Source organism: Mastacembelus armatus, chromosome 5 (assembly GCF_900324485.2).
Source record: "Mastacembelus armatus chromosome 5, fMasArm1.2, whole genome shotgun sequence".
Taxonomy (NCBI): domain Eukaryota; kingdom Metazoa; phylum Chordata; class Actinopteri; order Synbranchiformes; family Mastacembelidae; genus Mastacembelus; species Mastacembelus armatus.
The window spans coordinates 23,071,169-23,098,222 of NC_046637.1; the positions used below are offsets into that span (position 1 = coordinate 23,071,169).

The 27,054-nt window shown below is 40.1% G+C and overlaps 3 protein-coding genes across 14 annotated transcripts in view; 2 read left to right on the forward strand and 1 right to left on the reverse strand.

Annotated features, from left to right (window-relative positions):
• Nucleotides 1-3,927, reverse strand: part of cast (calpastatin) — a 33,844-nt gene extending 29,917 nt beyond the window's left edge. For 2 of the 10 annotated variants that reach the window (XM_026307741.2, XM_026307736.2), the window contains exon 1: nucleotides 3,360-3,819. In XM_026307741.2, coding sequence (XP_026163526.1) covers nucleotides 3,360-3,422 — 63 coding nt within the window. In that variant the 5' untranslated portion in view covers nucleotides 3,423-3,819. Of the gene's footprint in view, nucleotides 1-2,627; nucleotides 2,914-3,359 lie in introns of those variants that run through there. The other 8 variants (XM_026307713.2, XM_026307702.2, XM_026307700.2 and 5 more) reach the window with 7 other exon arrangements.
• A 4,158-nt stretch (nucleotides 3,928-8,085) lies between these two features.
• On the forward strand, nucleotides 8,086-19,991 carry pcsk1 (proprotein convertase subtilisin/kexin type 1). The gene is made up of 14 exons (XM_026307904.1): nucleotides 8,086-8,375; nucleotides 9,294-9,398; nucleotides 9,501-9,623; nucleotides 12,537-12,683; nucleotides 13,783-13,859; nucleotides 14,408-14,496; nucleotides 15,113-15,285; nucleotides 15,622-15,834; nucleotides 15,996-16,096; nucleotides 16,247-16,480; nucleotides 17,149-17,306; nucleotides 17,390-17,523; nucleotides 17,742-17,903; nucleotides 18,160-19,991. Exons 1-14 carry the CDS (start codon nucleotides 8,187-8,189, stop codon nucleotides 18,580-18,582), a joined length of 2,328 nt encoding a protein of 775 aa, XP_026163689.1. The 5' UTR covers nucleotides 8,086-8,186; the 3' UTR covers nucleotides 18,583-19,991.
• A 1,590-nt stretch (nucleotides 19,992-21,581) lies between these two features.
• LOC113130918 (globoside alpha-1,3-N-acetylgalactosaminyltransferase 1-like) lies at nucleotides 21,582-25,860 on the forward strand. 3 transcript variants are annotated; one of them, XM_026307906.2, is made up of 4 exons: nucleotides 21,582-21,876; nucleotides 22,444-22,506; nucleotides 22,707-22,931; nucleotides 23,043-25,860. In XM_026307906.2, the coding sequence occupies exons 1-4, from the start codon at nucleotides 21,843-21,845 to the stop codon at nucleotides 23,663-23,665; spliced, it is 945 nt and encodes a 314-aa protein (XP_026163691.1). In that variant the 5' UTR covers nucleotides 21,582-21,842; the 3' UTR covers nucleotides 23,666-25,860. The 3 variants fall into 3 exon arrangements, with proteins under 3 accessions (XP_026163691.1, XP_026163690.1, XP_026163692.1); XM_026307905.2 differs by having other exon boundaries at nucleotides 21,582-21,750; nucleotides 21,835-21,876; nucleotides 22,707-25,860; XM_026307907.2 differs by having other exon boundaries at nucleotides 21,582-21,750; nucleotides 22,707-25,860.
• The last annotated feature ends 1,194 nt before the right edge of the window (nucleotides 25,861-27,054 follow it).

Here is a 27,054-nt window from a genome sequence, read left to right on the forward strand (position 1 = left end):
TGTGGAGGGACAAGAACAACCCAGAAGTTGGTTATGCTGGTTCGCCCAATTGATTTTGCCTGCAATTAATATACTTTAACTCCCAGTACCTGATACCTGCAATTTGCACCAAAAACCAAACTTCTTCTTAGACATGATGCACATGATACACTTAGACATGATCATTTTGATAATTTGTGATAATTCTCTCCAAGAACATCATTATCTGATTGAATCACAGTTAAACATTAGTTAAAGCCCCAAAGATCTATTAAAAAGCCCCTTCTGAGTAGCTGAAGTTAACTCTCTGCCCCCAGTGCAACATGATAGATGACTCAAACTATTTTAAGTTGTAGAGGTGGAGGCAGTCCTTTGATCCACAGTTATCTTGATTTTGTCTGAGGAACACCCCACATTATCAGACGTTATAAACTTTGGCTCAAAGTCAAAGTTCTTCTAACCCTCATCCAATGGCCTGAAAGAAAGAAATAGTGCAACTTCCATGTACTTCAGCAAATGTTCATGCTTACACATGCATGTTCACTTTCCCACATTGCTCGCTGCATAGCATAATCTTTGGTAGACAGATAGAGATTTGTTAAAGTGAAGCGTCAACAAACCCAGCCGGTAAAACGAGCTGGTACAGCTCAGGAAACAAGAAATATCTTGCACCGTAACCTCCTACAAACCGCTCTGAACCTGTTTCATTTCGTGCTCTTGCAAATATGATTTTATTTTTCCTATGACTTGACATTATCAGATTTGGACAAACAGATTCAGCTCAGCAGTGACAGCAGGGTTAATACTATTAGTGTAATGAAATGAAATGTTTTCACTGACATGTTTGTGTTACAGCGTATGAACATGGGCCTGCACTGGCTAAAGTGGTGCTCATCTTCATACTGACTCTCATCTTGAATTTCAGTCACTGTAGCTCCACACAGTGACATCTACAGTCTATGTCCACCCCCACTACTATTACTACTACTACTACTACTACTATTACTTGTACCTTTACTAATACATGCTCCCATAGAGAAATGCAGGGATTGTACATCTGCTGCCACAAAATGTATGAACAATCAGCAACTCTACAGCAACGAGATGAAAAAATACAGAAAATCAGAACACACATAATTTAGGAGTTGTGGTGAAATTATAAAAAATTAATCTTAGAGTAACAACATATACAGTTCTAAAAAGTTGAATTTGTATCAAAGCTAAATGGGGTTTCTAGATAAGATTAACTAAAGCAGCTCAGGAATTTTGAAGGAATCTGAAAAAACATGTTTCCAAGGGCTGAGCAGCTACAGTGAGTGATGGTCAATGAAGAGCTACAGATGAGACTGTGTGATCAACAGGTAAAACACACGAGTGTTAATGTGAGTCTGTTGCACCTCCTTATCAACAAACACACAAAGTGTTTTCTTAGCAGCTCTCATCTGAGAAATCAATATTTTCACACTGTGACTGCACTCACTGCACTCAGCAGAGGGAGACAAACACAAACTCAGGGTTTCCTTCCAATGCAATATCCAGTCACTACACCTTAGAACTATATGTGTTTATCTACTGCAGTGAAAGTATGTTCCAAAGTTGCACAAACATTTCTCACTTGTGGCCTTATTTTTAGACTCAAAGGTCTACAATACAAATAATTGGAGAGTTATCACTATTTTGTAGATATTAGATATTAGTCACAACTTTTTAATGAAAGCTATATCAAAGAAATGATATAGCACAACCCTGTTGTTACAACAGAATTGCATATTACTGCATATATACAACCAGTTTATAGAATACGGTCAAATGAATGAAACTCACAGTGCACCTTTTTAATCGGCCCTTCACATATTGTGCCTGTGTGCAGAAAATAAAACCAGGACTTGACTTTATTAAGTCCTAAGTTCTATGGATGAAACAGTACCTTCCCATAGTAGGACACTGTCTTAGAGTAGAAATGGATAAACTGCTACTGCTATGGACGCCAAGTGGAGAAACAGCTACTCCTCCTTTCTACAAACACAACACTTGTTATTGTAGGTGCAAATGCTTTGAGGCCCTGAATGAGAATTTTGTGTAACTTCCAGTGAAGCTGTGGACAGGATGCAGTGACCTGAACCTATTGTGTTGGTGGACAAAACACATTTCATCTAAAAATCCAATCTTCTCTTTGCGCTTGACGCTTTCTAACGTTTTAATTAAGGCCTAATGCTAATAAAAAGCAAACATTTGATCATTATATTTAGCTGAACAATAACTGCATGTCCTGCATGGATTGATATGTATTAACAGTCAATTTGGAAGGAGCTGAATCAAGATAATGGAGCATATCTTGACATATGACTCTCATCTCAGCTAGAACGGGAACTAATTCGTCTAAACAGCCACACACCCTCATAAGTAAATACAGCGTGTGACAGAATAAGGTCAAAGCCCTCGGAGTATGTTCTTTAAGTCTAAAAGCTGTCTTGTGCCGCATATTGTTCAGCAAAGCGCATGTGCGTCCCGACAAGTTGTGCGAGTTTTCTGCAGTAAAAGCAAGAATGCAGCGTCTTTCCAGGTGCCAAGCTTGGATTAAGAGTCATATAAAGCAGATTGCCAGAGGGTTAAAAAGAGACAAGAGAAAAAACGGCAGGTGTACTTACAACACGCATCCAGTACGCTGCGTACGCCATTAGGATCAGAAGGGGTAAATGCTGGCCTGAAAGGAAGGTTCAACCCTGCACTGTCGGTCTCTCCGGTCCTCACCTCAGGTTCTTTACTCCCATGTCTTTTCAAACAACGTGTGCCACTCCCCGCACACTTCACACATAACTACCTCCTAAAGCCGCCTGTGCTGCCTGAGCTTTGTTCTGACTCAGTGGAGTTACTGAAAATGTCTCTCCTCTTCTGCCGCTTCCTTTGGCTCTTCCGCGTAACCAAAGAAGAATCAAGTACTGACCTGAACTAACTATTCTTTCATTCCCATACACACACCCCACACACACACACACACACACACACACACACATACACACACATTCACGCGCCTACAACTGAAGGAAGCTGACAGGCTGCACTGTGGGGGGTTAGACACTATGTACTTTGCAACAGGGGACATGAAAACATCTGGAAAAACGACCACAAACATCGCGTGATTATCGACAACCGATGATGCTACATTGGAGACAAAGTTAATCAATGCCACAATCAGCAGCAGATTAGAATTTGGTGCCTAAAAAGTTGCCTGGTGCAACCACCCTCAAAAACATGCCACACACTCACTCACACACACACACACACACTAGTACACATTTTATCGGCTGCGATCCGAGGCTTCTAACATGTGGACGGGTTATTGCTACTTATTCTGAAGTTGTACGAAGAGAGAATCTTACCTCATTCGCCTCCTTTGTGTTTTTATTGTGACTATTACGCCTCTTCTTATGTGTATGTGGCATCTTGGAAACACGAATGGGTGAAGTTTTTGAAGTTCCCTGTGCGCCCTCGGTTCTCTGTTGGAAATCAGACTCAAGAACAGGCTGATCTGCCCCTTGGCACAAAATACGTCGCTCCTCCCGCTGAGAAAACTTTCGAGTTTGATGATTGATCACTGGAGTTGCTATAGGCAAAGTGTTTCAAGAGGGTAAACCAGGCTGTAAGAATGCGTGTGCGTGTGCGTGTGTGTATTTAAGATGGAGTTGCCTTAAGTTTTTGTAGTTGAAGCCCTTCCTTCCTTTCTGATGTTCATTACAGGGCGCAGACCTGGCACAGTGCGTCACTAAAATACTAAAACACAAATTCGACTTATGTTTATGAGTCATGTGAGTTATAGGAGGAAGAAAAGGAGAAGCGTGAACAGTGTAAATTACACTCACTGCCTCAGAGATAACGATGGGTTTTTCTGCTGCAAACGAACGTGCACACGTTTTCTGCAAGAAAAAAAAATCGCAGTCTGGATTTTTAGCGTTATGAGTCACACCCCACAAGGAAGAGGGAAAATCTGACGTAGGGCCTCTGACCCCTTTCCTCTGTGAGCTGGTGAATGAAGAACGATCCTGCCCTCTGCCGGGTTAAAAGGGGACTGTCTGAGTCAACACAACAGCCACAACAGGCCGGAAGAGATGGGACATTCAGTCTAACATAAAATGACTTCTAATAAAATGAGTTGCATTACTTTAAAGCACATTCACACTGCTGCCACCTGACCTAACTCAGTATTTAAATAGTTTGATTTCACTTGACAGAATGAGATGGCATCACTTCTATTTTGTTAGAGTTTTCTTCCTGCTGCCACAATGAGATACACGATCAGCTGAAAGAACAGTCCACGGTGGCAGAACACCAGGATTGTTACATATGTTATATATATTTTATTTATATTTTGTTAGGATTCCCCTGCATTAACATCAGCAGAATCACTAAGGTTTAATAGTTTAGAGACAGCCCTGGTGTCAGTGTCAGTGGTGACTCATGTCAGAGCATTGACAGTGTCCTTTCAGTAACAAAGGCAATATGAGTTTCACACACTCTGATATCAGTATGAACCCTGTCACATCCCCACATCAATAGACTGTTTCCTCAGTCTATCACCTGCAAAGTGATGCCAATCTGGCTGACAGCTCAATGACATTTGTACAGCACCCTCTGATAACAGGTGACATTTGTACAATGTTGGATGAGCTCTGGTGAGATGAAGGCTATTACAACTCAGCTATCATAGAAGTAAAATGATCCAAGCAACACATGAGTATATCAGTGACATTTATCAGAGATCAGTGCAAAACAAAAAGCCTGTCTAAAGTCTTCATAATTCACCTGCCACACTTTTTTAATGGGCATCAGTGAAAGGGGCCACATGACATCTGCAATTGCATTAGTTTCATTTAATGGCCCCATATATATGATAGATATATTAAACACAATGAGCCTGATCAAAAAACACCTATTTTATTTTCTAATTAGACTTTGTCATCACTGCCCTCAGTGTCTACAGTATATAAATGTAAATATTGTGTACATGTATACAAGTGTACTAAATATATCTGGGTTATGTTTTTTTGCTTTATTTTTACATAGATTCTTTGCTCATCAGTTGTTCTTGTTGGCTTGTAAAATGCATTTTTAATTTGCAAATCTTTTTCTGCCACAGGTTTTACTAAATATCAATTCTATTCTAATCAGAATATATTTTTACTTTGTAGTTTGCATACATTAGTTTCTTTTGTGTATCCTATTTTGTCCTTAAAGTCTTTTTTAATACATGTTCAATTAGAAAAAATACTTTTCCACTCTCTTTAAGAATGTCAGACAAAGTCTTGATCCACATCCTCACTGAAACTAAATTACACCTGCATGATACAACAGCATGGGTAAATTATTTTTAAAAAGCCAAATTAATATCACATTTAGGAATTTATACATAATTTTATTTACATTTTCTCAAAATCCAGTCTAACATATTAAACATAGATTCGATTTGGATGTTAAAAAGATATTAAAGCACAGATCAAAGATGGGCCACTCAGCAACATTAACAATATCATAAAGGGTAAAAAGCTTCTCTGCGACACATGAGATTTTATTTTCTTATGCAAATATTGTACGTGAAGATTTTCCACACACTTACTTTTTGATGTCCACAGTGATGAACATGACAACAGTTGGTGGGTTGCCATGGCAACCACGTGTCAAATGATTTCACAGGTCAGGTGAGTGGAAACATTTCAGTCCAGTCACTGGTGTAATATGTCTCTTTATGTACACAACATTGTCTCTCATGATTATATTATGCTATAGTGTGGTAAGGCATAAATTTGAATATTTACACCAGATTTATTTTTTTATGCATATAATACACAAAAACCAACAAAACTAGGCAATAACTTAAGCATCTGTTGAAAAACTACCAAAAATGAACATAATGCTATAAAAAGTTATTCAACCACAAATGTATTCTGAGATTAGTAGGAAGTGTAGCTGAAGTCTTGACATTGATCTGCAGCACGTCATTGATCTTGGTAGAACTGCAGTCTGTTCAGGTCTCTCCCCAGTCGCTGTGGCTTTACCTGCGTCATCCTCCTGCTAAAAGCAGGGGCTTCCCTTCACTGCCTGTCTCTGGAAAAATAATTAGCTGATGAAACACAATTAGACCTCTGACCTCATCTGACGAAACTGATGGTGTGACCATGATGTATATTGGTTTGAAGCTTTAGTGTGTGTGTGTGTGTGTGTGTGTGTGTGTGTGTGTGTGCATGTGTGTGGTCTCCCAGTGGAATAAGGAAGGCTGGATGAGTGATATCAGGCCATTACAGTGAAATAAACCCAGCTCAGAGATAAGACACAGGATGCAGTTAATCAGTGAAAACAGAGTCAAAGTTTCACTGCTCTGTAATGAAACGATGACCTCCTGAAACTAACTGTTCATCTTGCTTATGTTTCAGTGGCTCTTCTTCTGTGTGTTTCTGTGTGCCCTGGCTAAAGCAAACAGCTGTTGCTAGGTACAGGTGGACTACACTGAAAACCAGGTGCAGAGCTGTTTGCACATGGCCAGATGACCAGAAATATTAGTCATTATCAGTTCTGACAAGTTTAACTAACAGTAACTAACACGCTCACTCAATTTTAGACAAACATTGCACATCTGAATTAAACTTAAGACTGTTGTTGTATAATTGTCCTCTTATTGTATTTGTTTGCTCTTGATTTATGCAGTTTGTCCCACATAAACTCCATCTACACAACCTCCATTGTGTCCAAGAGGAAAGAAAAACATCCACTTGTATGACACCTTTATCTCTGGGTCATTGTACACACCTAAAATCAGTGTGCTGACCCACTGTTTCCATCGGTAAACAACCTGGGGGCAGACAATATCAGTGTCATAAATAACTCCCTGCAAACACTGCCTGACAGAGCGTGAAAATAACCACACATTAATCTCTATCATTTAAAAGTTAAAAAATATAGATCATTAAGTAAACCAAGAGAACAAAAACTCATGATCCCTGATGTCCACTCTGTATGTGTATAAATTATCCTCCACTTTAATATGATTCTTAACATATAGTATATGTTTGCAACTTCTATTAGAAAATGAAAGTGTGTGTGTGAGGTATAGAAATATGGTTTATGCCACATTCATATTTATATGCCATGTCCATTTGTAGTTGTATATAAAATAGCTTAATGATTTTTTAAAAAAAATAAACCTTCCTTTTATGACTTATTAGTTTATATTGCTACTAAGATCAAGTTTACTAAATTTAGTTTTTGATGAAACACTAGTCTTATTCACCAGCATGCAATGTATCAAAGTAAAGGACTGTACTGTTCTTACAGTTAAGTAAGGTGTTTGTATTTTACTGGGTGTTTCCATTTTATTCCTATTAAGAGACAGACGCTGATTCTGGTTGACACAGTTGCAGAATTCATCTTTCAGGTAATGTAGAACAGATAATGGACATCTGTCCGCTCCCAGCACTGTGTTTGGAGTCAGTGTCATCTCATCTGCTGCGTGAATCTGCGCCGTGGCCGTGGAGCTGTCCGCGGTGCTGAAACACCTGTCTTTGCCGTCCCTGTCTGTCTCTGCTGCTGACGTGACCGCAGCTCCAGGACTGAGAGCGACAGACATGTGTTATGGACTGAGACAGCACCGTCGAGCTTCGCTGCGACGAGATAATATTACACCGAGTGTAATAACGCAGAGAGAACAGGAAAAGGAATCAACGATGCTGCGCGACGTGATAAACAAGTACAATTACTCTTATAGGATCATCTTCATTGTTGTTTCTTCCCTGTTCCTCCTCCTCCTCCTCCTCTTTCTCCTCCAGGGCCAAACGCTTGGATATTTTTATCTCCCCCTCCCGTTTAGACTTTCACTCTCAGGGACCTGAAGTCACATCTTACCGAAGGTAGACGCCAAACTGACGTCAGAGCACCCGTAATTTGACGTGTGAACACCCCCCACCCCTCCCTCCCTCCCCACAGACACAAACCAAAGCAGCCCTCCCCATCACCAGTATTTCCTCTCCTTAGCGGACCAATAACGCTCAGTTTCACCTTCCCTCCGTCTCAACCAGCTGTTTCTTAAGGAATAAAGAGAAAACAGAGAGATTTCTTTATTGTGGCAACTCAACATTTTTATTTTTTTGGCTGCATCTAACCTGTTTGTGTATATATCTATATATACATATATTTTCTCATCTGGTTGAATTTCCTCTGAGATGGAAGTGAGATGTCGTCCAGCGGTGATGTGTTGTGTTTTAGCCATCCTCTGCTCCGTGGTTCCCCGGTCGCTGGAGTCTTCCTTCGGGGACAGACAGTACGTGAACGAGTGGGCAGTGGAGATCCCAGGCGGACTGGCCGCTGCCGAGGCGATCGCCAGAGAGCTGGACTACCAACTGGTCCGACAGGTAGGCACCAACGCCCTGGAGCAAAACACCAGTTTACACTTTAACCCCCTAAAAGGCTTAAAAATCCTCCAATATCATCATCAAACGTCTTATTCAGCAGTAGCCGAACAGAAACTATAAGAGCAAAACGAGTACAGTGATGGGAATGAAGCCTGCAGCATACAGTAAGAGCTGTTTTGTAACAGCAGGGCAGGCAACAGCTGTATCACTTCTCCTGCTTTGCTTCATTCAGGCCATTAGACTGGAAATTCATTGCTTTTTATGACAGCTCACGAGATCACACTGCATTTTCAACAAGCTGCTAAATTAAAGGAGGAGGATTTAATTAATCTACTGCTCACTGTTTACACACTTCTGATAACACACAACCAGGAACCTGGGTTTTCATTTCTCTATTCAGTCCATCCCTGTGTTTCCCAGTATTTCAGCCTGACTGACAGCTCCCATACAAGCTTGGTAGGTTCAGTCTAAATTATTAAGCCAGTTCACGCTTATGAACCCAGTGGCTCTGAATGGCAGCAGTCAATCATTAACTGAGCTTTTTAAGTGTCACTGGGGCACACTGTGGAGTCTACTGTGGCTACTGTGTCAGACCCAGTATCACTCAGATTCATGTAATGGCTCTGAATGAAAGCATACACACATAGGTTTGTTTTCAAAATGGAAAAATACCTGTAAATATGCAATTTGATGTTTAACTATTTTGCTATTACCATACAGCTGTACAGGTAGAGGGCAGAAAGTGAGACATAGCTGTACAAAGAAAGAGGAAACTCTTCTTTCTTGTTCCCTTCCTAACTGAATTTTTCAGACTTTTGTGAGAGATAATGGGAGTTCTAGACATGTGCCACAGGTTTCAGCAAGCAAAAGGCAGGTATTGTGTCATTTCCTATACATATCATGTCTTCGTCTCTCCAGATTGGGGCCCTGGAAGACCACTTCCTGTTCAAGCACCGCAATCATCCTAGCAGAATGAAGCGAAGTGCCAACCACATCACCAGGCAGCTGTCGGAGGACGATCGGGTGTGTGGCCTCTTTTCTTTCCACAAGCCACGACAAGGAAATACCATGGTTCATATTAAAAGGCTGAAAAAAAACCAAATGTCTCTCCTTGTCTGTATGTAGGTGTTGTGGGCTGAACAGCAGTACGAGAAACGTCGCAGCAAGAGAGCATCCCTTGGGGAGTGCAGGGACTGCCCGGTGGATAAGCTGTTTGATGATCCCATGTGGAACCAACAGTGGTACCTGGTGAGTCGATCATGACACACAAAACATAAAAAGCACATAACACTGAATTAAGCTTGTCTGTCACAGCACTGGTTGGGAAAAAGCAAGAGAAATTCAACAGTTGACTTAGCAATTCATGTAGCTCATTCTGAAAATATGTGTTCACTGTGTGCTTCCTAGCACTCCATAAACCACAAATCTAGGTTTATATCCAGCCTGGTGGTCATATGTTGTGTCCTTTGTGTCTGGTTGGCCTTCTGTTTGCATGCAGCTGGTCATCTTTCCCCTGAGACGCACTGAAGCCCTGCAAGTGCTGGGCAGCTCCACACTGCTCTCATGATTATAGCAGCAGGCCATCGAGTGTTTGTGTCCAGTATGTGTTTGCACGAGCATGCCTGTCAATAAGCATGCATGCATACAGTACTTCCATACAGGTGTTCATAAATGAAAGGATTGCTAAGCATACAAACAATGAACACTTACATCCTTATAATCACCTTCCCCAAAAGAAAAACACGAAAACAATAATGAAAAAAAGGACACCATCAAACAGCACTAGCCAAAAGAGCCATTTGCTTAATTGGTAACACAGTGTGTGTGGAGATGAGAGGGGTGGAGAGATCATAATCCAGCAGGATGGACTAGAGAAGAGCACAATGCATTAAGTCCTCATTTACCCTGAATGGGATATTTCAGCCCATTCAGGCCAAAGTAGTGGAGATAACAGTGGATTGTCACAGCTGTGTATCCCCAGAGCCATCACTAACACACTGACTTTACCCTGCACTGAGCCCGAAATTACCACGCTGAGTAACATTTTGACCCTTAAGCTCAGTGATCTCAGCTCTGTCCCATTGACACATACATGGATATAACAGTAATTTATTCTGTTCTGATTCTTTAAAACCAAACACAACAAACAGGGTTGTTGGATTAGACCAGCTTAGTTTTAGCTAGATGTGCCTAATAAACTGTCCACTGAGTGTAATATCCATGAGACAAAATCTCAAGATTAGTAAAAAGGCAATTAATTGGACTTTTTTTAAGACTTAAGATAGAGATCATAACATATTCCCAACAAACTGTTATTTGCAGGAAACACGATCTCTTATGTTACTGTATACATCATTCCACTTCCCTCTGTTTAATCTATTAATCAAGTCTGCTTGTTCAGTTATTAAATTGATCACATTCAATGAAGCAAAGTCACTGAACTCTCTTTAGCTCAGTCACCCTCATTTATTTGTTTTACCAGAAGGAAGTGCATGTACACGTATATGTGTGCATTTCAGAGAGAGGGGGAAGTTCAAATTACATTCTCTGAGCTTCCACATCTCTACACCTGCACTAACCAAACATGAGTCACACGCTTGTGGGGAAAATGAAAACAAATTAAGATGAATCACTTTTACAGATGAGGAATAATGGCGCTAATGGAATTGGCCTTAAAGTGCTGCTTCGTGAATTTCTACATTAGCCTATGTCTATGTGCAGCCTATGTTATAGTTCATCTGAACCACTCTAATTTATTCATTTATTTATTCAAAGCTTTGTGGAAAGAGGAGGCTCTATATTTCATCCTCTCACATCAGCCACTATGATATGATTTTTTTATAGTATTTTATTTTTGTATTTGCACATAAAGAAACATACATGATTGAAATAATTAGCAGTTGAAAGACAGTGATGTTGGCAAATGTGATGATCACTGAGACAGGGACAGAGCCCAAGAACAGGATGAGTGTCTTTATCCATCAGGAGTGGGTGACTGGCTGATAGTTTAATCAGTGAGTGACTCATGCTTGTAGCTTCAAATGCCTCCTGCCTGCTGTGTGTGTGTGTGTGTGTGTGTGTGTGTCCATAGCTGTGCCGGTGTCAGTCTATGATAATTGTGGATCAAAGGATCTTTGTGTGATTTCTGGTTTGTGCATGTCTGCTCACTTGTTTTATGTACAATGGGTGAGCTGCTGTTTATTGTGTACCATTTTAATCTTTGCATGTCTCAGCCCCCTCAGCTGTTACTCAACAAGTGAGTCATTTCGTGTTATACCAAAACAATCAAACTAGATATGAGCTGGTTGGGAGTGAAAACCTTTAGAGGAAATTGATATTGATATATGTTTTTACAGTACATTGACTTTTTTATTCAGCAGGCATCTGGACCTGATATTGTCCAAAAAGTGTAAGAGGTGTGATAAAGAGATCCCATTGAGAGGGTGGGGTAAAAACAGGCAATCAAAATGGGAGCCAGGAAGGGAAAAAAGGCAATACATCACAGGGATGAGTCATGTCTTGGGGTGGCGTTCTGCAGTGTCTGTGCATAATGCGCAGAGTGAAAGAGCAAAGTGAGTCCTTTTTTTAGTCTTAGCTGTCTCCAGCTCTGAATCATAGTGCTTCCAGAGCAATCTAGCAGTCAGGCATCGACCCTGCTCACACACCCCCACTATCTGCTGATTTTCCATTTAACCCTGTCTTGCCACCCCCAAAACACAATGTAATATTATATAACCTTCGAAACTGACTTCTAAATAATCGGACAGGGGGACTGAATGGGAGTTGAGCCAGAATAACTGTGGATTAAAATGCAGTACATCTCTAGCAAGAGTAAAGCATCTTAAAGGTTGAAGTAATCAGTGACGTTCCTGCATTGAATAACATAAGAGCCTGTGTCATTATGAGCCTTTGGCAGCAATCTGCCTACAAGTGGCCATACAGTAGGAGTGGACGTAAGTGCTGGCAAAATGGAAAAGTCAACAATCCAGTAATTAATTCCTGTAAAGGTCAGCAGAGGAAGAGGCAAACTGAATTAAGTAGAAGGCTCTACTTTGGCTGATATCCTTAAAAGTTCTCTTTATGAAATACTAACTGATTTACATACACAATTTAGTTTGATTTTCAGATGTGTCATTTTTTCTTTCTGTCCCTGTCTTCCAGCAAGATACAAGGACGTCTTCCTCACTGCCAAAGCTGGACCTGCACGTGATCCCGGTGTGGCAGAAAGGCATCACAGGAAAAGGAGTGGTCATCACTGTTCTGGATGACGGGCTGGAGTGGAACCACACAGACATCTACTCCAACTACGTAAGACACTGTTTCCATGGAGACAGCCTCTGTCGTCTGGGTCTGATGTTACCATAGTAACACTGCTGGTGACACCTTCCAGGCTATTCATAAAGATACCAATAAATCTTATCTAGATGAAAATGTTTGCCTCCAAAAATTATTTTGGGGTAATTGTGAAATGGGCACTTTGCTGTCATAGTGATTTTGATGTCAATAACTACACTCCTTACATTTAGAGATGCAGAATTTGAAAATATTTCAATAGCTCCAATAATCCTTTGATAGTCTGCATGTTGATCCAGATAATTACAAGCCCATAAAAGCAAAGATGACTGAATGGGAGCTCCATGAGGTTTCATTCTGGCATAGTTTCTGCTGTTGAGAGGAACTCTAAAAGCCATAAAAAGCTCCATCTGTGGCTTAGAGAGAAACAGTGCTGTTGCTCTTAGAAGGCAGCCACCACTGCCTCCTTGTACACAGAATAAAAAAGGGAGACACTGAGGGAGTGAAGGAGGCAGGGAAAGATAGAAACGATATATGACAACTGGGCTGAAGGAAATAACCCCCACTGTAATTAAGTTAACTCCAATTAAGAGGCTCAATCAACCAAGATGCTCATCCTTAACAATCAATGCATCTGGGTGAGGTGCCAGCAGCGGTTTAAATTCTGAAATGACAGGTGCAGGAATCCGATTTAAAATGGGTGTTTATCCTGGTGAGGGTCACATGTAAACCTGAGCCAAAGCCACCTGACACTGCGTTAGGTGACAGGACACCAGTCTTTGACAGGGATAGAGGAAGAAAAATATACATAGTGTCACAGTGTAGCATTTATTCCTACTGTTTTTGTCTAGTGACACTTAAAAAACGTTTGCAAGCAATCTGAATGTTTCACCAGATAGCTAACAAGCACTGCTTCATCTTCAGCATCATTCAATATGTGTTGCTTTGCTATTTGGTCTGCTCCTCCTGTTACCATTAATATCTGTATCCATGACAGCAGACTGACCCTGAAAAACCAGTTAAACGCCTCCGTCACTGATGTACACTCATGTCATCCCAGCTTTTGAAAGGAGATATTGTATCTGATCATTTTCCTTTACTGTTGTTTTTAAAGGACGCAGCAGCCAGCTATGATTTCAATGACAATGACCCAGACCCCTTCCCCAGATATGACTCCACTAATGAAAACAAGTAAGTTAACTTTAGAGTGACATTCTGACATATCTGGCCTCCCACTAGTTTTGGTAGTTTAAGACCATTTTAAAAACATACCATTTCTGGTGTGCATCACAGTACTGTTCTTACATTAATCTATTTTGCTGCTTGCGTTTAGTCATTATACAGCTCATTACAGTATAATAGTAAATAACCAAATAGGCAAAGATTGGTTGACCATGGTAAAAGCAGACCCTGCCACAAGAGACTAAAACACTTCTATCACTGGATTTCAGTTTACTGCCTCCTATCCAAGTGTTTCTCAGACCACACAAGAAATTAACCACGCACGCACACACACACACACACACACACTCTCACTCACTCCACAACCCTGTCCTCTTTTGTTATCAGAATACTCCACAGCTCAAAGCCTGTTCTTCTAGATGAATAATTGAGTCATACAACCAGAGAACCTCCATTCTCAGATGATGCATATGGCAAATAATGATAAGCTGATGTTTGTGAATATGTCCAATTAAGTCTGCAGAAAAAATCATATTAAATATGATATTTCTTCTTAGGCATGGGACCAGATGTGCTGGGGAGATTGCGATGCAGGCAGACAATAATAAGTGTGGTGTGGGAGTGGCCTACAACTCCAAGGTTGGAGGTAAGAGTGGTGAATATCACATCACATGGCATCTTCTTCTATGTCCCTGTGCATAGTCCATCTTGAAAAATATAGACATGTAGCAGAGACACTTTTCTGTCTGCTGTCCCTGCTGTGTGGAATTTGAATGATTATTAATTAATGCATGAGTGTGAAGGATTGTTTGGATGAGTTCTTGGGCAACTGAGCCTGTTAAAAGTAGAAAAAAGATATTTATTCATGTTATTTAGAGCCACTAGGGATGGAAGATTTCCTCATGAAAACCTGATTTTTACAGCAAATGGTTACATAATGTCACTCACCAAAATTACTCAGCTCCAATCCCCCTAAACAATGGTTTGTATATTAGCGCTGCAACATCTGAAGAGCCATCTGGTTCTTAGTGACCCAGAAGTGCCTGCATCTCAAAAGAGGAAAATTACAAATGTTACTGCCTTGAAAACAAAGTATCGTATTCTTAACATGGAAATGAAATAACAGACTTTTGTCTGTTTTTTTCTTTTTTTTTAATGAAGGAGTAGACAGCAGTGTTTAATACAATCTTTTTTTATTTCATAGTGAAAAAGCAGAAGATGAACCAAAACTGGAAACTATTAAAATCTCCTCGCTTTCTTAGGCATTCGTATGCTGGATGGAATCGTGACAGATGCCATCGAGGCCAGTTCTATTGGGTTCAATCCAGATCATGTGGATATCTACAGTGCCAGCTGGGGCCCCAATGATGATGGCAAGACAGTGGAGGGTCCTGGCCGCCTGGCCCAGAAAGCCTTTGAATATGGTATCCAGAAGGTAAATGATTGGATGATGTGTAGGCAGTTTGTGTAATATCAGACTGAGGTTCCACAAGCTGGTACTCTATTTGCAGCTTTGAGAGGGATCAGAACAAAATCAATGAGGACAATACAGTGTGCTGCTAGGAATAGAGCTTCTAATGACAAAATGCCACGGGGCATAGTCAGCAAAGCTGTACACTGGGCAGTGTGTTTTTCATGCCAAAATAGCATGAGGTGAAGGAATTTCTATAATGTATTGTAACAGCAGCAGCTTGTTTTGTGCATGCAATTGAAATGTAAGCAATAAGGGAGGAACTGACATTGCAACACATGTCCATCTTGCATTCCACAGGGCCGTAATGGGAAAGGCTCTATCTTTGTTTGGGCATCAGGTAATGGAGGCCGGCAGGGGGATAACTGTGACTGTGACGGCTACACTGACAGCATCTACACTATCTCAATCAGCAGTGCCTCCCAGCAGGGCCTGTCCCCATGGTACGCTGAGAAGTGCTCCTCCACTCTGGCTACAGCATACAGCAGTGGAGACTACACCGACCAGAGAATCGTAAGTAGAACAAGTACTCGGTCTGTTCTACTTTTATGTTATATTAAGCTATGTCATATTACTTCATGCCAACTAATGTTATGTAGACTTGCTGAAGGGGTATGTCATTTTATTTAAGGTTAATATCTTTTTCATGTTATTATTTGCCTGCCTTCTTTCAGACAAGTGCTGATCTGCACAATGAGTGCACTCAGACTCACACTGGAACATCAGCCTCTGCCCCACTGGCTGCTGGAATATTTGCCCTGGCACTGGAACAAAAGTATGCCATACTGCAGATGAATCACCTTTTACTCACATATGTATTATTGTAATATGTATTATAGTATTGCAATTTATACCATGAACACTGATATATTAGTAACATTCATTTCACCCTGGTCTGCATCCCTGTCCATCTTTTCTCCTTCAGTCCAGATCTCACCTGGAGAGACCTGCAGCACATCGTGGTTTGGACCTCAGAGTATGACCCTTTGGCCAATAACCCAGGCTGGAAGAGGAATGGAGCGGGACTCATGGTCAACAGTCGCTTCGGCTTCGGCCTTCTCAACGCCAAAGCTCTGGTGGACCTCGCTGATCCAGCCACCTGGAAACATGTGCCTGAAAAGAAGCAATGTATTGTCAGGGATGACTCTTTTCAGCCCAGGTATGGAAATGTCCTGACATTTTGGATCCAACATGTCAAACCATCTGTGTTATTAAAGATGCATCTGTTGTTTTTTTTTTTCTTGAGTCATGTCAATGACAACTTTTAAGTCTGGAATGGCTTTCTGTGTCATGAAATCACAACATGTTTGTTTGTTTCATGATGACAGCTGTGATAATAATAAGGTCACTTGTCATCTATGAGCAATTGTTGAGAACAATGAACAATTGTTGTCTCACCAAAGGTTTTGTTTGAATTCCTTTTTAGATTAACAATCCATGTACTGTGAGTGCAGTAGTTTAGCTGATATGCTTTGTAATTGAAAAAAACTTCTCATATCACATTGTACCACTAATAGCAGCTAAATCAGAGTTCTGTGCTTCTCTCAGTGTCCACACTGATGCCCAATCTCATGAAATTTGGCTCTACATTTCCATCAACTCTCATTGGCCTTTAACCTCTTCTATCTTTTGTGCCAGCAAAGGTCTAAGAAAGATGAAAATTAACAGTTTTTGCAAATAAATGACCAAACATATTCAGATCTGTCTATCCGTTTTATATATCTATTTCTCATACATAGATACAACAATGTGAACATGTCAGAGAACTGCATGGCATCTGTTGCTGTTTGTGTGGTTCATTCCATGCTATTTTGATGCATCCCACAGGGAGCTGAAAGCAGCAGGGGAGATCACTATAGAGATTCCAACCAAAGCCTGTGCGAGCCAGGAAAACACAATCCGCTCACTGGAGCATGTACAGGTGGAGGCCAGCATTGAATACACCAGGAGAGGAGACCTGCACATCACACTCACTTCCCCAGCTGGTTAGAGATGTGCACATACACACAAATGTGTAAGTGAAATAACAAGGCTCCCAACTTATATGTCCCTTTGGGTTTCCCCTCAGGCACGAATACAGTGCTGCTGGCTGAGCGAGAGAGGGATACATCCTCTAATGGCTTCAGAAATTGGGACTTCATGTCTGTCCACACATGGGGAGAAGACCCTGCTGGTACCTGGATGTTGAAGATCACAGACACAGTGAGTTATACATATCTTTTAAGACACAGCTCTGACCACTTTGCTGAAATTAGTTTGACATTTCTACATGTAGACAAAAAAAGAAGAACACTGTTACATACATGCTGCAGTAGCAAACATTTGAAGAATGTAGTTTACTATACCTGAAATAACTAAAAGCAGAAATGAACTTCAGTCAGTTCTTCCTGAGATTTAACCAACATTATTCCCTCTCACAGTCAGGCCGTATGGAGAACAAGGGGCGGATTTTGAACTGGAAGTTGATTCTGCATGGAACATCAGAGAAACCTGAGCACATGAAGAAACCAAGAGTGTACATTCCCTACAACGCTGTGCAGAATGACCGGCGAGGTGTGGAACATATGGATGACATGATGGAGGTGAGCATGCTGCAAACAGCTAGAATTTGAGCCCAATTATATCATGGAACATTTGGTGTTTTACTGGCTCAGTTTTAGCACAGCCCAGGAGTACAGTGACTGTCCATTTTTAATTTTGTATCAAATGTCCTCTGTACATAGCCAACACAATAAAAATACTCTCACTGTCCAAGCACCTGAGGGCTATATTGATTTTTTTCTAAGGATCATTTTTGTCTCAATAACATGTCTCCTCTGTCTTTGTTCACTGACACAGGAGCCAACACAGGCTCACCCACCTCCAAAGACAGAGACAGCACAAGCCTCTCTTCCATCAAACCTTGAGAAGGAGCCTAAAAAGATATTAAATCCACCCTACTCTCCCTCCCTGGCCCTGCTGCGTCTCCTGCAGACAGCCTTCAACAGACAGACCCCAGTCCTGCGGCAGCCCCATGCCATATCCCAGGCCTCCTCTGCAGGGAGGAAGCAGGAGCCAGGTAGGAGCCTCTCTCCTGCTGCTACAAGACTGCCCCCTCAGAAGCTGTACCAGGCACTGGACATCATCAACAAATACCGAGGCCCTGAGGACAGCATCTACAGTGACTACAGTGATGGCTTCTACAGCTCTAAGCCATACAGGCACAGAGATGATCGACTGCTGCAGGCCCTGTTTGAAATGATTGATGATGTCCACAAGTAAAGGTGTGGAGGTGAGGAGAGGGTGGGAGGAGAGAAGAGAAGAAGAAAAATATAAATTAAGGGGAAGCATGGTTATATGTTGGTTGTAGAGCTGAGGAATGAGGCAAAGAGAATAGAGAAAACTGAAAGGTGTCATCGGCCAATGGAGGAGAAAAGAAATAAAAGAATCTCTTCCACTCACTTCTGTTTTCCCCCCAAAATGCTACACATCAGATCTCTTTACCAATCATTCATTCATTATGCCAAATTTTCCACTTTATTTAAAACACTGACTTGTTTAGAGCCTCTCTCTGCTGCAAACTATATCTCCATGTAGTGAAAGTGAAAGCATTTAAATTGTAAGAAATAGAGAAGAAAGCCTTGTCTCTCTTGTCTTCACTGCCTGCTTAAGCATGCCACCTTGAGAAAATAAGTTTTGTATTAGTATCTATATATTATCTATATATTATAGAAAGACTATGATTGTAATATGGTTTTGAAAATAGGTGACATCTAAAATCTTCAATCAAAAATCTGATTTTTATTTATACTTTGCCATTTTCTATATGTCTTATAGAGTTCTGTTTGAATATGTTTCACTCTATAGTAGAATATTTATTCACTTTGTTCACTTTAGAGGAAAATGTGATCCTTAAAAAACTGGCGTGAAGTCCTTAAATGAGAGTCAGCATACATTCAAAATGAAAGAGTTTTTAATTGATCAGCTATTAGAAATGTTTTGATGTATTGACAAAAAATATATTCTCAGGGTGTCAACCAAGCTCAAGAGAGTAACAGAACTGTATTCTGGGCTCTTCCAAGTATTAAGAGAAACACTGTATATTTACTGTGAAAGATAATTTACAATAAAAGTATGCAGAGACCACACAGTTGTACCACTATTGACCAAGAGAAAAATATGAAATAACCTTAACACTGGTAATAACAAATGGCCTAAAGAGCACTAACAAGTCTTTCAGTTAGATTAGTAGTAGAATAAAATGAATAACTGATCAACCTTCTAGTGCAATTTGTTTAATTTTGTACAATGCTGCATTAAAAGAAATATTTTTCTAAGGATCCTCATAGTTTATGGAAATAATATATACAGTATCAACCCTTGAACGGTTTGTTTTTTGTGGTAAAGTCAACTCAATAACTAACTAACTGCAAAGACAGTGTAGTTATCATGACTACCAATGAACACTGCCAACGTCATTACTGGCAAAAGGCTTCTGTGTATTCAGTGACTGTGCAAATGGCTAAATCATCTGTAAAATGATAACAGTTCTTTCAACAGTTCCTTTTTTTTTTTTTTGGTTGCATATTTGCAACCAGTCCACTTATCTGGTATTATTTCTTTGGTATTAAAGGACTTCAAAAATGTAGAATAGGGGCTCTGTAACACAACCTTCAAGCACATTCATCTTGAACGCCTTAATGTATGCTGTTATGAAATGTGCATACTCATTTCCAATTAGCGTAGATCAATTTACAGATGCTAGTCTAAATGCTTGTGACATGAATAGTTCTGAAGCCTCTATGCAGAGTCTCTGTCCTCCAGCTGGGAACTGCCTGCGTCGCTTCTCTGCCAACAAGGTGTCGGGAAAAAGAAGATGATTGGGACAGTGCTTTTCAAGCACCCTGTAATTTATCCAGACTTTAGTGTAGCCTGTGCTGTTTTCTTTGTTTTTGTTTTTGACTGATGATTCAGTTCAGAGTGTTTACACAAATTAATATTATGTTGCAATTTATGTATTGATGTACAAAAAATAATGGGATTTATCGTAATAAACTGCAAACTGAGCTCTTGAGTCTGTTTGAGTTTCTGGCAGTACTAATTCTGGGAGCTGATACCAAATGTGATGAAGGTAACATAGACTGATAGACTGATACAGCTAATCAATTGGATTAATTTGAATTAGAGTTTCTGTACAATATGTAAAATACCTACATCAAGGAAAAATAGTTTCTATAACATGAATAAAAGGGTATTTAGTTATTTTCATCTTCCTTCTGTATTTGAAGTTTAAATCTTTGTTATTATTAAGAGAAGTAGACAAACCATTTAGACAAAAGCATTTAGACACATGGCAGACACAGTGTGGCTCGGTCGTTGTCCAGACTTAAACCTCCTAATTTTTATATTTCAACAACAATTGAAAGGACTTTGTACAGATATTCATGAGCTCCAGGGAGCAGGGACTGTATCCTAATGACTTTTCCTCTGGCACCAACATGAGGTTAGAATCCAGTTTCCCCACATCTATTGGATTAACCACATTTGAAGTTTGTACGTCTTTCAGTTTAGCAATTAACTTTTGACTCTAATGCAAATAAACATGGAACAATTACGTTTCTTCAATTTTTCTCCTATGCTTCAACACTGCTTCACTACTTGTTGAAATCTCATTCACCTTAATTCTGCAAATAAATGATTCCAGGATCTTCTTGTTATTTTAACAGAGCCTGTGGATTCAATTCAGGATGTTAGTGAGTAGGCCACAGATAATTATCAGTCTAGTTCATTTTACCTAGATCTGCTCATATTTATTGTAACCTGTGTGTTGTCTTTTTAATTTTACTTTAGACATACAGTTATTTCTTTTACTGACCTCTCTGTTTAGTACCACCACCTTTCGGACAAAAAGAGTACAACAACCTACTCGTGAACTGTGCCCTGGTTTGCAATACAGTATTGTGTTTATTTTCTACTTATTCTCATCTAAACACATCTCAGTTGAGATGTATAACATGGCAAGCATCTGTGTGAAGAATGATCTTGAGGAAAACACAACTTATTGCAGGTCATTCAAGAATTTAAGTGTAGCATCAGCTTTGTAGCGTTGACATGACTACACGGAAAGAATGTTATAGTTTATTTCTCTTGTAGCTGTATATACAGTACAACTTTAACTTTAAATCTTTTCTCTGTCCTTGACTCCTCCCATTTGCACAGATTCCACACACATCTGGTAACTTGGGTTTTGCTCCAAAAACTACATACTGCAGAAGCCTGAGGGGGAGAGCAAGAGGAGGAGCAGGAGACAGAAGCAAGATATGTGAAGAAAAGGCAGTGGAAAATGCTATAAAAGCAACAAGACGAGAGAGGAAAAGAGGAGGCAGAACGGGAAAGTAATCACTGTTGGAAAACGGTGGGCTAAACAGCACATTTCCAGGAAGAGACAGAGTAAGTAGTAGAGAAACAGAGAAACAGATTTTTTGAGCAAAAATAGTACCTCAGACAAGGGTTAGTGTGTTTATTCCCCATCAGGTCACAGTATGGCGCTGTTCCCATTCTGCAAGTCACATACAGGTTAGTACAAACTCCACCACTGAGCCACCTCTTCTGCTTGTGTCAAAGCTGTTGTTTTCCCTTAGCTTGCCATTGTTTGTGACTGCTGTAGTTGTCCAGTTTGTTTACTTTGAATACAAACAGATTTATAGTGAGCTCACCAGGCTGAACACTAAAGCCTTTTAAGCTTTTTCAGAGCTTTTCTATGAGCAATTTGATCCTGAAATTATGGCCTGGAAGGAAAGTTGAGTCCTTCCTTGATTCATTTCCAAACTCTTCAAAATCTTTTACCAGGCTTCAACAACAAAATGCACATACATGGAACATATGTGGAAAATATGAAAATAAAAATCTCCTTTCACTTATTTGTGCATATTTTTACTGTAGGTTCTATGTCATGCAGCAGTATGTAGCTATTTGGTTCAGTACCAACCTCCCATCATAAACCCACATGGCAAGGGAATGATAGGAATTATTTTATTATATTATTTATTTTATTATAAGTAAAAGCCTTACTTAAAGTGCATAGAAACTTGGTTTGGCTTGGTGCTTGGTTTGATTCAATTTTCATGTTTTTCCTTCACACAGGACCAGTCAGACTGACCAGGATACAACTCATCCTGTACTGTTTACTCCTGTCTCTTATCATATGTAAGCGCACACAAGAATCTGTTCTACTCTTAACATGTTGCACCACGACCCCACAATAAATGCACATAGAAAAGTATAAAGCAAAATAGAACCTTACTGTTTCAACTCATTCTTCAATATATGTCAATATATTCTGCCATTTCTCAAACAGAAAAACTGGTGTTTAAATGGTGTAAAAAGAATGTGTTTTGTCTCTTTAGATTTTCTCCATGGACGTAAAACCACTATCAGTGTGAAGTCACCTCATCCTATTTTTCATGCCATGGGAATAGAAAGGGAAAGAGTAATGACAGACATGATGGTTGTCAAGGCAGCGGCACAACAAACTCCTCTGGAAACACCATGGGGTGCTCCTTTAGTGTGGGGTGACACCCGCAACTCAGCTTGGCGCAGAGATAAATTTGCACAACGGGGAATCCATGCAGGTCTGCTGGCTCTTGTGGTGGGAACTTATGCAAAGTTTGTCCAGCGTTTCCTATCTTCTGCTGAAACCTACTTTCTCCCTGGTCAGATGGTTACCTACTATATTCTTACAGACAACCCCCGTTCTTTGGATCCCCCCATCAAGCTTGGGCCTAAACGACAGCTGAAGGTGGTTACTGTTGCAGAGCTGCCTGGCTGGGAGAGGTTGGCCTATCGTCGAATGGTCTTGCTTGCTGATGCCATTAGGGACCCAATCAGCAATGAGGTTGAATACATCTTCTGTGCTGACATTGATCAGGAATTTGTGGCCCCTGTAGGAGAGGAAATTCTGGGAGACCTAGTGGCTACGTTGCACCCAGAGCTCTATGGGATGCCACGAAATGCATTTCCTTATGAAGCTGAGGAAGTCTCATCAGCTTGTGTGGAGGAGGATGAAGGAGACTATTATTACACCTCCGAGTTGTATGGGGGGTTGGTTTCTGAGATGTACAGACTGGCTCGTGTCTGTTCTGTGCTCATTCTGCAGGACCAGGCTAACAGCGTAGTGGCGAGGGGCCTTGAGGAGAGCTACCTGAACCGCTACCTGATCGACCACAGGCCTACCTGTGTGCTGTCACCAGAGTACAGCTGGTGGGACTCAGCCCTGGCTGCTGAGGTACCTGTACAGAGGCTAGTTTCCTTAGGGAGGCAATGTGAGGCTTACGACAAACATAAGAGAAAGGACCTTCAGTGTTGAGGAAACATAAAAGCTGGTTCAGAAGATTCTGCTGTTTTTGCAGTTACATTTTTTCTGAGGATGGTCTCCGGTCAGAAGGGTTATGACAGTACAGTTCCAGTCATTTTTATTCAATTCATAATTTACAATTTCCATTTAATTTTCTGTTCTGTTAGCCAATAAATGCAGCCTGTAATCACACAGAAGCAAACTGCTCAATCTGCTCTCAATTAAAGACCCATCTGTGTGAACAGTGCCTCTGCTTGCCTGCTATCTCTTCTGCAGCAGACAAAAAAGAAATTGACCTGTCTCTTTAAACGAAGCACTCGCCTCTCTATTAATGTCAGCCTTAGAGATACAGCTTTGGTGACTTTGTGGTCAGCGGTGATAAGAGTCAACAGTGTAAATGGACACTTTCCCTAGAGTAGCCAATCATTAACTGGAACAGCTGCTATTTCAAGGTCTTTAGATACTAGATGGAGAAAGGTAGCTACAATGGGATGCTCTCTTTCCAGGTTATATGTCCATAGAAGCTAGCATGTATGAGCTTCAGTTTTGAATCTGATGAAACTGATTCATGATATTTGGGATAATCTTTTATTAAATCTCTTATTTTCTTATTTTCTATAAGTTGGAGTATAGGTTAGACTCAAATGACAGTCTGATGTTGGTCAAGTTGTCTTTTAGTGTGGCTCTTTTTTTCTCCACACACAAGAATGTTCCACCTTCACACACTGCGTTCTCTTCCTTGTATGATGTTTCAGTGAACGGGTTAAACAGCAGCAGATGGCTTTTTCTCACTGCCAACACAATCTGTCTGCAGGCCCAGATTGCCACGTGGAGTGAAGTAGAAGGTGAACTTCAGATAATCCTTTGAAACTAATTACCAGGTTTTTAATTATTATTTTTACTGAGATCATTTTTATTATATAGAAATTCTTTTCCTAGAAAGCTATAAGCATGAAATCCAATTTCCATGATTACTGTTAAATCTTAATGCATAATTTTCCCTCTTGCAGACAAAGATACAGAAGAGATGACATAAGGGAAGAGGTTAGGGTCAGCAGCTTGTGTGTGTGTGTTTGCTGGTATCTGGTGATAATGTAGTATATGTCTGCTGAATACAGTGAACATGCAGCCAGCTGACACTGTGACGTGTTGTTTACTTGCATTAAGATTAGCTTAAGCAAAAGCATATCAGATAATGAATACTTATAGTAGTAGTAAATGGTTACAGGGAATATATGGGTGGCTACTTTAGGAAAGCACTTTTAATTGCCTAACAGATATAAAGTACTAAGTCCTGGTGATGTTAATGAAACATTTTGACTAATGGGCTTTTCTCATAGACAGAATACATTTAAATACCAATACAGAGGTGAAAAAATAGATTTTTCTGATTTTTGCATGACTATAGTACTATATACACTAATGCTAGCAAGAAATCATTTGTGACAGCACAAACATGTAAAGCAAGTGAAGGTGAGTCTACCTTTCCCTGAAACTCTCTCTTTGTACTATAAATCAGATCATTTCAACTTAATTGAGTCTTAAATTTATTCTTAAAGAGTAAAGAGTAAATTTTAATCAGTTTTCACATTTTCATGTTTTTTTTTCAAGATCCACTGACAAAAACAATTCAAACTAAATAACCAACCAAAACCATGGCAAAAACAATATACACTATTCTTATTTAAACCAAGAAGCAGTATACATATGGTTCACCTGTCTTGCATGTGTCTGTACTAAAGGAGGAAAACTGAGCATCTGGAGAAGATCCAACCCAGGATGCTACTATGTGTCAACAGTGCTAGACAATGAGCAACTGCACCACTGCCATAGCTGCATATTAGTGTCAATTACAGGTCACTTGCAGAGAAGTTAAATTGCTGGAGACGTTTTGATGAGGGTGCAATTACAGTCACAAGTAGGTGTTGATAATTCGATTCCCCTTTACTTTAGTTGAAAAATGCACCATCTAGCTATGCACATTAACATCTAGATACAGAGATGATTTATTTGTTTAATTTGCCTCACCTTTCAAGATATGTTTCTACTGAATGACTTAGCTTTGAACCTACGCCGAGTGTGTTCAGTCTGTACTTCTAGACCAGTGACCCATGCCTTGTATATGACATTTTAAAACCTATAACACATACACAATTCTGACAAACTTCAACAGACAATGTATATTAAAAACTAATGCAATAGTCCAATCACTTGTAGTAACTGTTTCTTGACAAAACAGAAACATCTGTTTATAGAACAACAAGATTTGGCAGAAGATGTCTCCTTTTTCATTTCTCGCATGAAAGAAAAACAGTTAATGTTCATCAGAGCTGAATTCACATGAATGCATTAAAAACACTAATAGCACTGATGATAAAGACTGTCCTCTGGAAAAAATGCAGTAGGTGTGAGTAACACTGCTCGATGGAGGTGACTTCATTAGCAAAATGTTAAAGACTCACATGAGAAGCAACTTTAAATGTAAACCCTTTGATCTAGCAACAGATGAGAAACACCTTTCTCACTGATTTTACTGATGAATGATTAACCTCTTTAATCATTTAGAACATCTTGTAAGGTAGAAGGACATCCCTGGTATTACATCAAACTGTGATGAACAGCTATTTAGAAAAAAAAGCAGCGAGTAAGGAATGAGCACGTAAGATTTCCTGTGTAGTAAATTACACTGAACTATTAAATTAGCATTTAAATAACAATGTCAGTGTACTTGTGGCACAGTTAAGCAAGAACCTCTCAGTTATCCATAGCCTTCTTGTATTTATTGTGCAGCCTTAAGCAAAGCATGTGTAATTTGAACATATTCCTCAGACTGTGACTCCTAAGCTTCCATAAGGTTACACCTTCAGGGCTTCTGTGAACAGACGGACTTACAGATCAGTCCTATCCACCCAAAAGACTTTATTTGTTTGCACACCAGGCAGAATAATCCAGCACCTCTGGAAAAAAACAGGATTAGTAGTTAACATTTATTTAAACCAAGATCTAGCACAATACAGTAAATGTAATATTCTGAGGCAAAGTTGTCAAGGCTACTCTCACTGACGCTAATGAATGTTGTTTCAGATTTTAAATCCTACATACGCATTAATCTTGAAATTGGCTGCTGCTCTGTGCAGGGTGGTTTATTGAGAAGTTGGAAAACTGCAGAAGATCATGTGCAAGATGTTGTCTATATAGATATATATATATATATAGTGTGTGTGTGTGTGTGTGTGTGTGTGTGTGTGTGTGTGTGTGTGTGTGTGTGTGAAAGAGAGAAACTCAGCAGGGGGTGGGTGGGGTAAGAGCAATGGTAATCTGCTGGATTCACACAGGCCTTTCCCCACCCAGCCGAAGGCTAAGCCACACCAAAACATGCTGCCCTAATCACCAGGTCATGG